The sequence below is a fragment of the Panthera tigris genome, chromosome B4 (assembly GCF_018350195.1).
Source record: "Panthera tigris isolate Pti1 chromosome B4, P.tigris_Pti1_mat1.1, whole genome shotgun sequence".
In the NCBI taxonomy this organism is placed as follows: domain Eukaryota; kingdom Metazoa; phylum Chordata; class Mammalia; order Carnivora; family Felidae; genus Panthera; species Panthera tigris.
Genome location: NC_056666.1, coordinates 132,461,366 through 132,473,697, shown reverse-complemented (window position 1 = coordinate 132,473,697; position 12,332 = coordinate 132,461,366). Strand labels below are relative to the sequence as shown.

The following is a 12,332-nucleotide window of genomic DNA, read 5'->3' as shown; positions in this document are numbered from 1 at the left end:
TTGCCCTCTGCAGATGGGGCAGAGCGATAGGCCCAGAGCCCACAGCCACTTTAAACCGTCTCCTAAAGAGCTCAGCACCACCCCAGGGCTGGCACAGGGCTGCCCAGTCGGAGCACCAAGTCTTCACCTTTACCACACACTGTGTGCTCTGGTTTTTTATTTTCCGCCCTCGTCGACCTTGTCCTGTCCTGTGTTGTCTTAGCCTGCCCTGTGCTGGTTTTGACCCGGTAATGGTCTTGACCTATGGTTTGAAAAATTCTGGTGCAGAGGTTAAGAGCATAGACTCTGGAGTCAGATGGATCTGGGGCCACCTGTACATTAGAACACAAGCACCAGGCATGTGCTGGCTCGGACACTGTCACGGGAATGGTTTAGTTCACCTGGAGTTGCAGAGATGCCGAAATGAGGACACTGGACTTCAGGGAACTAGGGCTATGACACCGTGTATCAGAATTAGTATTCCATATGGCGGCCACTCAGAATGAGTGGGAAATGTTCATGAGATCATACAGTGCTACCTTTTTTTGAACAAGGCATAAAATTATATTCAGTATAATTACAACTCTTTAAAATTAGACATCTTCTGCCTGGAAGAATGGAAGAAATAAATATCCCAAAATACTAAGTGGGTGATTAAAATTTTTTATTATTGTTTCACTTTCTAATTTTCTAAATTTTCTTTGATGAACATAGTTATTACTTTTATGATAGTACAAGTAATAAACTTTTAAGAAAAAATTAGCGTTCAGCCTCAGAGAGACAAATAGTCTGGATAGATGGGTGGTGCCCTGGGCAGGTGCATTGGAAATGGATGTGCCCCTTCCCCCAGAACTCCCCTTGCCTCAGAACCCTGCAGGCTCCAGGCTGAGATCAGGGGGGCCTACAGAGGTGACCAACCACAGACACAGCAGCCACGGCTGCTTTTTGGTTCTGTCCATTCCATAACTTGTATCCTGGATGTGAGATCTTCTTGGTGTGTTTTTTCTGTAGACAGAGGACTATCTGAAACGGAAGATTCGTTCCCGGCCGGAGAGATCGGAGCTGGTCAGGATGCATATTTTGGAAGGTGTGTTAGGCCGGAAATGCTTCCTCCCCTTACCCTCGCTGTTTTCACCATGCATCACCCACATGTCTTTTTCCCTCTGTCTTCTCACTCCCATTTCTGGCGACAGTGGGTAAGCCGAGCCTTAGCACGGTAAAACAGCAGGACTGTGGTAGCCACCACTGCTTCTGACAGTTCCCAAAGCAGCAGTCACATTCTCTCATGCCGGCTTGCCCTTTTCTCCTCTGGCTGGGTGGTGGCCCCGGATCTTGTCTCCCCTTGGTATGAGGCCTGTTCTCCAGAATCTTTTAAAGATGCAGTTACTGTCTCTTCTCCTCCACTCATTCACTCGTGCCTTCATTCAGCAGTCACTCAGACCTCTGTGACGCAAGTGGGCCCATGGCAGGTATGCTCCGCCAGACCCCATCACACACTTCTTTCCACATTCTAGTGAAGGAGCAATTCTGGCTGCTGAAAACACTGTGACTCCATTCTTTTTTGTTGTTGTTCTGTATTTATTTACTTGAGAGCGTGCACGCATGTGCAGGAGCATTAGAGAGGGGCAGAGGAAGAGAGAGAGAATCTTTTTTTTAAAGAACCAGTGCGTCCTTTTTTTTTTTTTTTTTTTAAGTTTGTTTATTTTGAGAGAGAGCAAGTGTGGGAGGAGCAGAGAGAGGTGAGGAGAGAGAGAGAATCCTCACCTCTGAGAGAATCCTCAGGCTCTGCACCGCTCAATGCAGGGGTCAAATTCACGAACCATGAGATCATGACCTGAGCCGAAATTGAGTCAGAGGCTTAACTGACTGAGCCACCCAGGTACCCCAGAGAGAATCTTTTTTTTTTTTAACTTATTTTTGAGAGAGCACAAGTGGGGGAGGGTCAGAAAGAGAGGGGGACAGAGGATCTGAAGCGGGCTCCACACTGGCAGCAAGCTCTTGTGGGGCTTGAACTCATGAACCACGAGATCATTACCCAAGCTGGAGTTAGACACTCAACGAACTGAGTCTCCCAGGTGCCCCAGAGAGAGAAAATCTTTTTTTTTATTTTTTTTTAATGTTTATTTTTGAGAGAGAGCATGAGCAGGGGAGGGGCAGACTGAGAGGGAGACACAGAATCCAAAACAGGCTCCAGGCTCTGAGCTGTCAGCGTAGAGCACGATGTGGGGCTCGAACTCACAAACTGTGAGATCATGACCGGAGCCGAAGCCAGACACGCAACCGACTGAGCCACGCGGGTGCCCCCCAGAGAGAAGATCTTAAGCAGGCTCCACACTCAGAACGGAGCCCAACTTGGGGCTTGGTCCCATGACCTGGGATCATGACTTGAGCCGTAATCAAGTTAGACGCTCGACCGACTGAGCCACCCAGGCACCCCTGTTCAGTTTTGAGCCAACTTTGGGGTTGGATAGGAACTTTTCTTAGTCCGAGCACCGCATTGTGTTGACAGAGACACTGAGACCCAGCAGAGACTGAATTGCCTTTGTAACACAGAAAGCTTGAGGGAGGATGAGGCACACACTTCATTGTCTGCTGTGCTCTCGGCTTTGTAGCCCCCTGTGCCCGGTGAGCTTTGCTAGGTGTGCCCATGCCCTGTCTGCAGTTCGGGGCCCCTTCTTGTGTCCACGTAGAACTTCAGGCTGGGCCGCCCTTCTCTGCCTGGGACACTCTGCATCCTGATGGCTTCTGCTCCTTCCCCAGAGGGAAGGAGAGTTGCTCTGGAGCTCCCAGGGTAGAGCCAGGTCCATTCCTACATCCTCCTGCACTCCATTCTCTCCCACGGGCAGAGACCTCGGCCGAGCCTTCCCTCCAGGCCAAGCAGCTGAAGCTGAAGAGAGCCAGATTGGCCGATGACCTCAACGAGAAGATTGCACAGAGACCGGGCCCTATGGAGCTGGTTGAGAAGAACATTCTGCCTGTGGAGTCCAGCCTGAAAGAAGCCATCATTGGTGAGGAGGCCCCAGCCGCCCTGCGTGGACATGCAGGCCAGATGCAGAAGGAGGGGCTCTGGGCTTCTTGCTGTTTGATTCCGGCTTTGACTTGGGAACTGAGGTGCAGAGTGTGAGGGCCCAAGAAACAGGCTGTGTTAGCTTGGGGCAGTGCCAGCGGCCTCAGGGGTCACACCAGAGTAACTAAACAACAGAGGCACCTCTGTCCACCTTCATCTCTGCATACCCAGAGGCTGTGTCCTCTCCCACGGGGGGCTGATGTGTGTAAACCCACGGAGATGCCAGGAATTAGAAATCTGTGCCTTACTGTCTCTTTGTCTTAGTGCAGTCTCTCTCAGAGAGTGGCACTTTCCACAGATACTTCACTCAGCAAATACTGACTGACCCAAGAGGTGTGCTAGGTGCTAGGACCGCAGCCCCACAAAGCAGAGCAGGCCCCTCGCCCTTATGGAGCTCAGGCCTAGGAGCAGACACCAGCAGGTCAACAGGCAGCAGCAAGACAGAGACAGAAGCTGTGCCGGAGAGAGCCCTGGCTACGCTGGGCACACAGAGGAGGGTCCCCAGCCAGGCCCTGACAGTGGGGTGTGGTGCCAGAAGAGGTGACGGCCAAGTCCAGGGCTGCAGGATGAGTAGGAATTAAAGTATATTCGGGGAGAGAGGCGCTGCGGGCTCCAGGGGAGAGCTGTGCAAGGTGAGGAGCAGCCCGGGCGGGGAGCTGGAGGAGGGGGTATTGAGACGGGAGGTAGGAGGTGGGCAGAGTCCAGGACGTGCCAGGGCCTCGTGTGCCATGGGCAGGTGTTCGGACCGGATTCCTTTAGAGTTTGGTAACTGTTAGCACCGATGTGGCTCCTGGGCTACAGTGGGCCCGAGACCTGGTCCTGGGCAAGGCCGTGCGTTCCTGCCCCTGGAAGGTAGCTGTGCCACCAGGGAGAGGGGGCGCAACTGCTCCCTTCGTTATAAGCAGTTAGATCTTTTTGGCAGGGCCCCAGGCTGAGTTGGGCCCTGAGCCCTGGGTCAGAGGAGACTTTGGTTTCCGGGGCCTTGTCTGCACCGCAGAAAGTGGTTTGACAAGGTCGGAGGCAGCCGGCGTGCCGGGGGCTGCACACCCTGGGCCCCAGCAGCCCCTCTGCCATTGGTGCCGGTAACCCTCTTAGTTCACCGCTTCGCCCTGGCATTCATCCCCCCTCCTCTCCGTGTTCTCCTGCCCAGTCCTCACCAGATTCCACACAGCCCCTAATCTCAGGCCCGCGTTTAGGTGACGGTCAGTTCTGGGCTCTCTAGCCAGCCGAAACCTGAGAGTCGGCATTGTGCCTGGCCCTGTGTAACGTTCTGCAGTTTACAGAGATGAACAAAATATGACGCTGCCCTCAAAGAATTCAGTACAATGAGAGGAGACTGATGTATGAACGAGTGATTTCTGAGTCTGGCCCCTGGTCAGGTGCCAGCGTTGCGTAGTGAGAAGGTCACGGTCCTGTGACCTAGTAGCTGAGTCACCTGGCTTGTGGGACAGTTTTCAGGTCCAGAGTGATGGATATAAAGGGCCCCGCACAGTCTTTGGCGCCTGGGGAGCCTCACAGAAGGGCGGCTGCTGTCGCGGACGACGTGGGGTGATGGTGGGTCAGGTGCAGTGCGAGCTCGGCTGAGAAGGCGTCCTCTCAGCGATGGGCACGGTGGTGAGGCCCGGAGAGCGGTCACGGACAGTACGGCACATTTGGGGTCCACCTTTGCCAAATGGGGAGCGTACGTGACACTCCAGGCACGGGGACAGCATGGGCAGCGGCCCGTGGGCGTGTTAGGACGTGGTTTGTTTGAGGACGGGGTACGTAGTGACCAGTGGTGACTTGAGAGAAAGGAGCATTTGCCAGCCAACGCCAGATCCTGTGGGTTTTGGGGAATGAGTAGGTGGCAAGGAAGCGTTGACAGCAAAGGCAGGCCGTTTGTTCAAGAAGTGAGCGGAGAAGGAAGGGGGAGGGAGAGGGTGGGCTGGGAGGAGAAATCGATGCAGGTGTGTGGCTGAGAGGAAGGAGTCAGAGGAGGAGATGGGAGGATGGGAGGGGACAGACTCAGGCCAGGTCTGTGGAGGAGGAGGAGAAGCTGGCCGTGGAGAGTGGGGAGGGAGCCCCGGCAGTCCTGAGGCCCGCTGTAGGTGGGGGCCTGACAGGGGCTTTGCAGAGGCTGGCCTCCCGCTGTCTTCCCCACACACTCCCCACGGCCACTCCCAGCACACGGCTGCCGCTCGCGTGCTCACACGCACATCCCTCCCCCAGGTCACCCCCAGCTGATCTGTAAGATTCATGGCAAGATCTCTCTTCCAAGAAGTCCTCCCTGAGCCTCTCCTCAGCGTCTGTGTTTCCCTCAAGCAGAGGCGACTGGACCAAAATCAGAGGGCGGGGGGGACTCTGTCTCGCCACACCCTGCACCTGGCCCAGACCCGGCCACCCTAGGGAGAGGAATGCACTCCGCGGGGACCCTGGCCCACACTGGTCATTGGGCTTCTCCGGTGTGGCCGGCCACTCCCTCCGCTTGGAGTGTCCCCGGGGGTGGAGCCGAAGCTCCTCCGTCCGGGATTCCGCCGTCCGGTGCTGGGTGTCGTGCGGCTGCTGTCCCGTGGCGTGTCTCCCTGCTGGGAGGAAGTGGGAGAAATCTAGATGTGTGACTGGCCTGAAGTACACGACAGTAACGGGGCTCCATTTCCCCCGTGTGCTGCACATGTGGCCCCCTCCAGGGCAGATGAAAGGAAGTGTAGGAGCCAGCCTTGCCGGAGGACAGGAGCCAGCCCAGCGATGGGCATCCCGGGCTCCGGAGCTTCAAGCTCAGGCACATCCTTCCCTGGTCCCAGGGGAGCAGAGAGCCTCAGGCTGTGGCCCCGGAGAGGAAGAGTCTGCTGGGAGAGTTACTAGTGTGTTCTTGTTCCTCATCTGTGGTCTTTCCACCACAGCAGATTTCCCCAGACATGCCCGACAGCTCACCTCCGTGCTGTGACCGCTGCCTCAGTCCCTCCCGTGTGAATGGCAGACCAGCGCAGAACCTCTTCCCCCAGCGGCACTGAGGGGGTGGTTGTGATGTGAATCGTGTGAAATACCTGCTTGTCTCCTTCCTTTTGTGTCCTGGCGTTTCCACACGAGGGCCCTGCTCCCCCTGCTTCTCCCTCACAGCCTGGCCCCAGGAGCACGTGCACTTGAGGCGGCCAGGGGCCCTGACCACGGGGCAGGGCATTTCTAGCCGGCAGGGGGGCTTTTCTTCTGGTGGCCGCTGCTGCCAGATCTTGGGTCTCCGGGAGTCACAGGCCACTAAAGGGAGGTCACTGTACTTCAGTGATCCTGTTTCACCTGTGCAAGCAGGTGTACCTTTTCCGGGAGGCCCTTAGCCTGTGCCTGCCCTTTAGGAAGTGGAGGCAGCCCCGGGGAGGAGCCCTCATTGCAGGGTCCACAAGCCTCTGGGGGAAGAGAAGAGTTTTGTGCCACCATAGGATGGAAGTGAAGTGCGTTTAACAGCAGGGAAGCAGATGAGATGAAGGAGGCTGCAGGATGGAGGGAGGCAGGGAAGGAGGGAAAGTAGGGCTTGACCTTGGGGACTGGACACAGTGAAGTCAAAAGCAAGGGAGCACTTGATAGCTTAGTAGCCAGCACTCTTCCTGCCTTTGTTTGGGGGTCCTGATGAGGCGCTCTCCTGGAGCTCTTTTGCTGGTCTTTCTCACGTCGGCCTCGCTGGGGGTGGGGAGGGGCCAGAGTGGGCACCTTGCGGGGACAACCCCCCTTCCCATTCGCGGGCACTGGAGGTGGACTCTCACCATGGCTTTGGCTTTCAGTGGGCCAGGTGAATTACCCGAAAGTAGCGGACAGCTCTTCCTTCGATGAGGACAGCAGTGATGCCTTATCCCCTGAGCAGCCTGCGAGCCACGAGTCCCAGGGCTCGGCGCCGTCCCCCTTGGAAGCCCGAGTCAGCGAGCCACTGTCCAGTGCCACCACCCTATCCCCCACTCAGGTGAGCTTGCCCCTGCTGGATGCTTTCCCTGCTCCCCAAGGGCCCCAGACCTGCTGGAGCTGCCCAGGGTGAGGTCTCGCCTGGGCCAGGTGTGGTGGGGAAGCTGGGGATGTCCATGGCTGCCTGAGTCGCAGCGGTGGGGAGCGGGGAGGCGTCGGCAGCGGGCCCCGTTTTGGCCAGACTTCGCCAGCCTGTGGTCCCGGGCTGGGGCTGCCTTGCAGCAAGATTCCTGAGCCTCCCTGGCCTGTCCCTGCGTCCAGTCGGAACAGCCTGCTTCTCCCGAGTTCAGTTCAGTGGCCTTTTCACTGCCCTCTGTGTCTCCATGTTCCAGCTCCCTCAACCCTGCCCTGGGGGCCGGGTTCTCACCCCGCCTCCCATCTTGCCCACCGGTGGCCGCCTGCCCGTGATGGCTCTGGAGGAGATGCCTGTAGCCGCCTCTAGGCAGGGCAGGGCTGGGATGGACCCCCTGATAATGGCCGTGCCCCCTGGGGCAGCGGGAGAGGGAGGCTGTCCTCACCTCCAGCCCTTTCTCAGGTGGTGTCGTCTCAGCTCCCAGTGGGCCCGGATTCCGGAGAAACACTTTTCCTGGCAGAGCAGCCTCCTCTGCCTCCCAGCCTCACCAATGGAACCACAGCCCCCCCTGCCAAGCCCACCCCGACGCTTATTAAGGTACAGGTCCCCAGCAGCTGCCCTCCCCTCCCCGGGCCCCTCCAAGCCCTGCCGTGATTTCATCCCAGTGCGGGGCCAGCTGGGGGTGGGGGGCGGGGGGAGTGCACCAACATAAGTCACGGAAGTAACATGGGAGTTTCTCCTCTTCTCTCTGCGGACGCTGGCTGTCACCCTCATAACTGCCATTTCCTGAGCACAGTGGCTCTTATTCCGCCCTGCCCGTGAAAACACACCCCCATCCAACCCCTCTGGTCTACTGACACCACATGAGGCAGTAATCGGAGTCTGCTCTAGGAGTGACAAAACTGAGAAGGGAAATGATGGGCGCCAGGTCACACAGGGGCTGCTTTGGGCTTTTTTTTTTTTTTTTTTTTTTTTTAAGATTTTATTTTTAAGTAATCTCTACACCCAACATGGGGCTTGAACCCATGACCCCAAGATTAAGAGTTGCATGCTCAACCAACTAAGCCAGCCAGGTGCCCCGGGGCATTTTCTGTTCTCTTCCTCCAAGACCTGACCTAACATGTCTGGGGGGCAAGGCTGACCACCAATCCCCAAGACACCTCCTGGGGGACCTTGGTGTGGGGGACACCGTGTGGGGCACTGAGGTTCATGGAGCTCAGCAGCCCCACGACCCAGGGTCCGTCCTCCCTGTCCCACAGAGCCTCCTACTTCAGGGTCTCCGGGATTTCGCTCCAGACTGCTGCCTCTCCACGCCTGCACCTCTGCTGTCCCCCTCAACCCCGGGGCAGCTTCCCTTCCTTCCTGCCCCGCCTGCTTCTCCCTCTCATCTCACCATCTGCCCCCTGACACACACGCTGCCCTGGCTGGAGCCAGCCGCGTGCCTCTGCTGCTGCTCCCAGCCTGGGAGCCATCCAGGTTCCCATTCCCTCACTGGAGCCGAGTCCTTGCTGTGCCTCCGGCTGCTACCTTTCTGTTTATGGGGCTCCCTGGTGACCTCCTGTGTGGTGTCCCCACCCTGTGTGCACCATCTCTGCAAAGCCCCCCGAGGCCCTGCTGCTGGCAGGAAGTTTCGAGTGTGTGGCTTCCCCATCCCAGAGGAGGCAGCGAGCTGCCCCACTAGGGTCGCAGTGCCCAGGCCGTTCATTCTTCCGGGTGCCTCTCACCTCTGGGGTCTATTCCTGGCGGCCACAGATGTCGGAGTTTTTCCTCCAAAAATCCACCTCAAGCCTGTTCCTTATCGCACAACTGGTGCCTTTCTTTATCCATACACATTTGAAAGAACAGCGTAAATCTATTTGTCTCCCCTTCCTCTTGCGTGGGGGATTCCTCAGCCTTGTGGGCTGGCTCCCAGCCCCCGGCGCTCGGGGTGACACGTCTCCTGAAGTACCTGATGTGGAGGCTGTGAGCTCCATCCACCAGCTGTTCGGTACTTCGTTGTGTTTACTCTTAGCTGGAGGTCATGGTGACGTCCGCATTTGGTTGATTAGTCTCCGGGCCAGAGGCTCTTTTAAGAAAGAGGGGCTGTGCCCGGCCTCCCCCCGGCACGCTCGTGGCCACTGATGAGGCCGCTGTCCGGTAGCGGGGGAGCGGACGGGTCCTTCTCAGAAGCCCCACGCTGCCCCCTGATGGGCGCCTGCTGTCTCCTCTGCCCTCAGCAAAGCCAACCCAAGTCTGCCAGTGAGAAGTCGCAGCGCAGCAAGAAAGCCAAGGAGCTGAAGCCAAAGGTGAAGAAGCTCAAGTATCACCAGTACATCCCCCCGGACCAAAAGCAGGACAAGGGGGCGCCCGCCATGGACTCCTCCTATGCCAAGATCCTGCAGCAGCAGCAGCTCTTCCTCCAGCTCCAGATCCTCAACCAGCAGCAGCAGCAGCACTATAACTACCAGACCATCCTGCCCGCCCCGCCAAAGTAGGAACCCGCTCGCCACCATCACCCCTACCCCGCCCGACTGGCCGACGCCGGGCCCGGTGCGGGTGAACCCAGATCCTTAAGGAGGCTTTGTTCCGGATCCTCACGCCCCGCACCCGTCTCTGCCCCAAGGGTGATGCTGGCCAGGCTCTCATCGCTACCTTTCCTTCTTCTCAGGCCCGCAGGTGAGGCCCCGGGAAGCGGCGGGGCCCCCCCGATACGCAGCCTCTCCACTACCGGTAGCGGCTCCAGCTCGGGTGCTCCTGGTCCCAGTGGGTTGGCACGTCAGAACAGCACCTCACTGACTGGCAAGCCGGGAGCCCTGCCTGCCAACCTGGATGACATGAAGGTAGGTGGGCGAGCCCCCTTCCTGCTGGGACACTGGGACCGCCGCCAGGCTGGCCTTCCCCCTGGGGTCTGGCCTAGTGTTTCTATGTGGGGAAAGCAGCCGGTGTAAGACCCACGGCGGTGGTAGGCAGAGCAGAGCTCCGGACTCTGGTCTCCTCCAGCAGAGGCCCTTAGAACCTGCCCCAAGGCTCGCCTGGCCCCGGTCATCGTGATACCTGCCTTGTCATCACAGTCCTTACCATTAAGTACCGCAGCCGGCGTCTGTCTAGGGCCTTGGGGCTTATCAAGCCTTCTTATGTGACTGCTCTTCCTTCGCCTTTGCCGTGTGGCATGAGAAATAGGGACTGTCCCCACTGCCTCGGGATGAGCACGTGGAGGTGTTGAGGGCAGAGGAGCTCGTCGGAGGTGTCAGACCCGGCCGGTGGCAGAGCCAGGATTCAAATGTGGGGCCGCCGACTTCAATTCCCCACCTTTTCTACTTTGTCCGTTAGCGCCCCACTGAATGTGCTGCACACACGTGGTTCATCTGCCTGGGAAAATAGTTTGGGGCTTGGGACACTGACCCTGCTCGTGTCCTGGGACCTCAGAGGGTGGGTCATGCTCAGGGCCTGGCCGGTTTCTTCTGCCCTGATCAGAAGATGGAACAGACCAAACTCTCCCCGGAGGGTCTGTCCTCAGAAGCAGACCAGCCCCTCCCGAGTCATGATCCGACCCCAGTAGGATGCAGCCCTCGTGTAGGTGGCTAGGCACAGGCTCCAGGGTCCATCAGACCTGGGTTTAACTTCGAACTCTGCTGCTTGCTGGGTGAGATCTGGAAGTCATTTTACTTTTGTGGTCTGTTTTCTCACCTGTAAAATCCAGTTGGTTCAATTAAGTAATTGAGCAGCAGGTACTGCGCTGGGGCTGGGGACAGCTGAGGGACCATCGTGCCCAGGTGGAGGAGGATGGGCCCGGGACACACACACACGTCTCACCCTCCAGGCTGTGGGAGGGGCAGGGGCTCCTGTATCTGCAGTACCAGCGGGACCCAGATGAATGAATCCTGGTGGACAAAAGGCTCGTCCTTCCCACCTCCCCGACTGCCCTCCTGCCTGGACCCAGTTCTCTCTGTCGCTCTGCGGCCCTGACTCTCGGCCCCTTGCAGGTGGCGGAGCTGAAGCAGGAGCTAAAGCTGCGGTCACTGCCCGTCTCAGGCACCAAGACAGACCTGATCGAGCGCCTGCGTGCATACCAGGAACAAGTCAGCCCTGCCCCGGGAGCCCCCAAGGGCCCTGCTGCCCCCTCCATCTTGCCCAAGGCTGGTGAGGTGGTGGTCGCCTTCCCGGCCACCCGGCTAAGCACGGGGCCTGCCCTGGTGGCAGCGGGCCTGGCCCCGGCTGAGGTGGTGGTGGCCACGGTGACCGGTAACGGAGTGGTGAAATTTGGCAGCACGGGCTCTACGCCCCCCGTGTCTCCCACCCCCTCGGAGCGCTCACTGCTCAGCACGGGCGATGAGAACTCCACACCCGGGGACACCTTTGGAGAGATGGTGACGTCGCCGCTGACCCAGCTCACCCTCCAGGCCTCACCGCTACAGATCCTTGTGAAGGAGGAGGGCCCCCGGCCCGGGTCCTGCTGCCGGAGCCCCGGGGTGCGGGCCGAGCTGGAGGGGCGTGACAAGGACCAGATGCTGCAGGAAAAGGACAAGCAGATCGAGGAGCTGACCCGCATGCTGCGCCAGAAACAGCAGCTCGTGGAGTGGCTGAGGCTGCAGCTGGAGCAGGAGAAGCGGGCGCAGCAGCCCGGCCCCGCCCCCGCCCCCCTCAGCACCCCAGTGAAGCAGGAAAGCAGCTTCTCCAGCTGCCAGCTGAGCCGGCAGCCCCCGGGTCCCGCACACCCCTTCAGCCCCAGCCTGGCGGCCCCCGCTGCCCACCACGCGGACGCTTGTCCCCTGGTGCCCCCAGCCGTGGTGGTGAAGCAGGAAGCCGTGCTGCCGGAGCCTGAGCCAGCCCCCGCTCCCCCGCTGCTGCTGGGCCCACAGGGCCCCAGCGTCCTCAGGGGGGTCACACCTCCCACCCTCATCACCGACTCCACAGGGACCCACCTTGTCCTCACCGTGACCAATAAGAACGTGGACAGCCCCGGCCTGGCCGGCGGGAGCCCCCAGCAGGTACCTGGGTGGAGGAGGGGCAGGGGCTGGGGGAGACCGTGAAGATGCTCTGGTGACAGCCCCGTTTACCAGGCGCCCCCATGGCTGGGCAGACTGGGCTGGTTTCCCTTCACCTTCCACTCGATCCTCTAAAATGAGGGGTCACCATCCCCACGTCACCAAGGACGGGTGCCGAGACTTGGGAAGATTAAGGGGGCTGCCCAGGACCCCAGAGCCACGAGGGTGGAGCCATCAGGGACTGCCCAGCTCTGGACCTGGGCAGCCCCCACCCAGGCCGGGGACCATGCCCGCCTCTGCTCCGTAGGGGTGGGACAGGCCCCGG

General features: G+C 59.1%; 1 protein-coding gene across 8 annotated transcripts in view; it reads left to right on the top strand.

Annotated features, from left to right (window-relative positions):
• Nucleotides 1–12,332, top strand: part of MRTFA (myocardin related transcription factor A) — a 212,892-nt gene that overhangs the window by 194,541 nt on the left and 6,019 nt on the right. For all 8 annotated transcript variants that reach the window (XM_042993350.1, XM_042993349.1, XM_042993347.1 and 5 more), the window contains 7 exons: nucleotides 991–1,066; nucleotides 2,826–2,987; nucleotides 6,796–6,971; nucleotides 7,506–7,640; nucleotides 9,260–9,513; nucleotides 9,691–9,862; nucleotides 11,006–12,010. In XM_042993350.1, coding sequence (XP_042849284.1) covers nucleotides 991–1,066; nucleotides 2,826–2,987; nucleotides 6,796–6,971; nucleotides 7,506–7,640; nucleotides 9,260–9,513; nucleotides 9,691–9,862; nucleotides 11,006–12,010 — 1,980 coding nt within the window. The remainder of the gene's footprint in view (nucleotides 1–990; nucleotides 1,067–2,825; nucleotides 2,988–6,795; nucleotides 6,972–7,505; nucleotides 7,641–9,259; nucleotides 9,514–9,690; nucleotides 9,863–11,005; nucleotides 12,011–12,332) is intronic.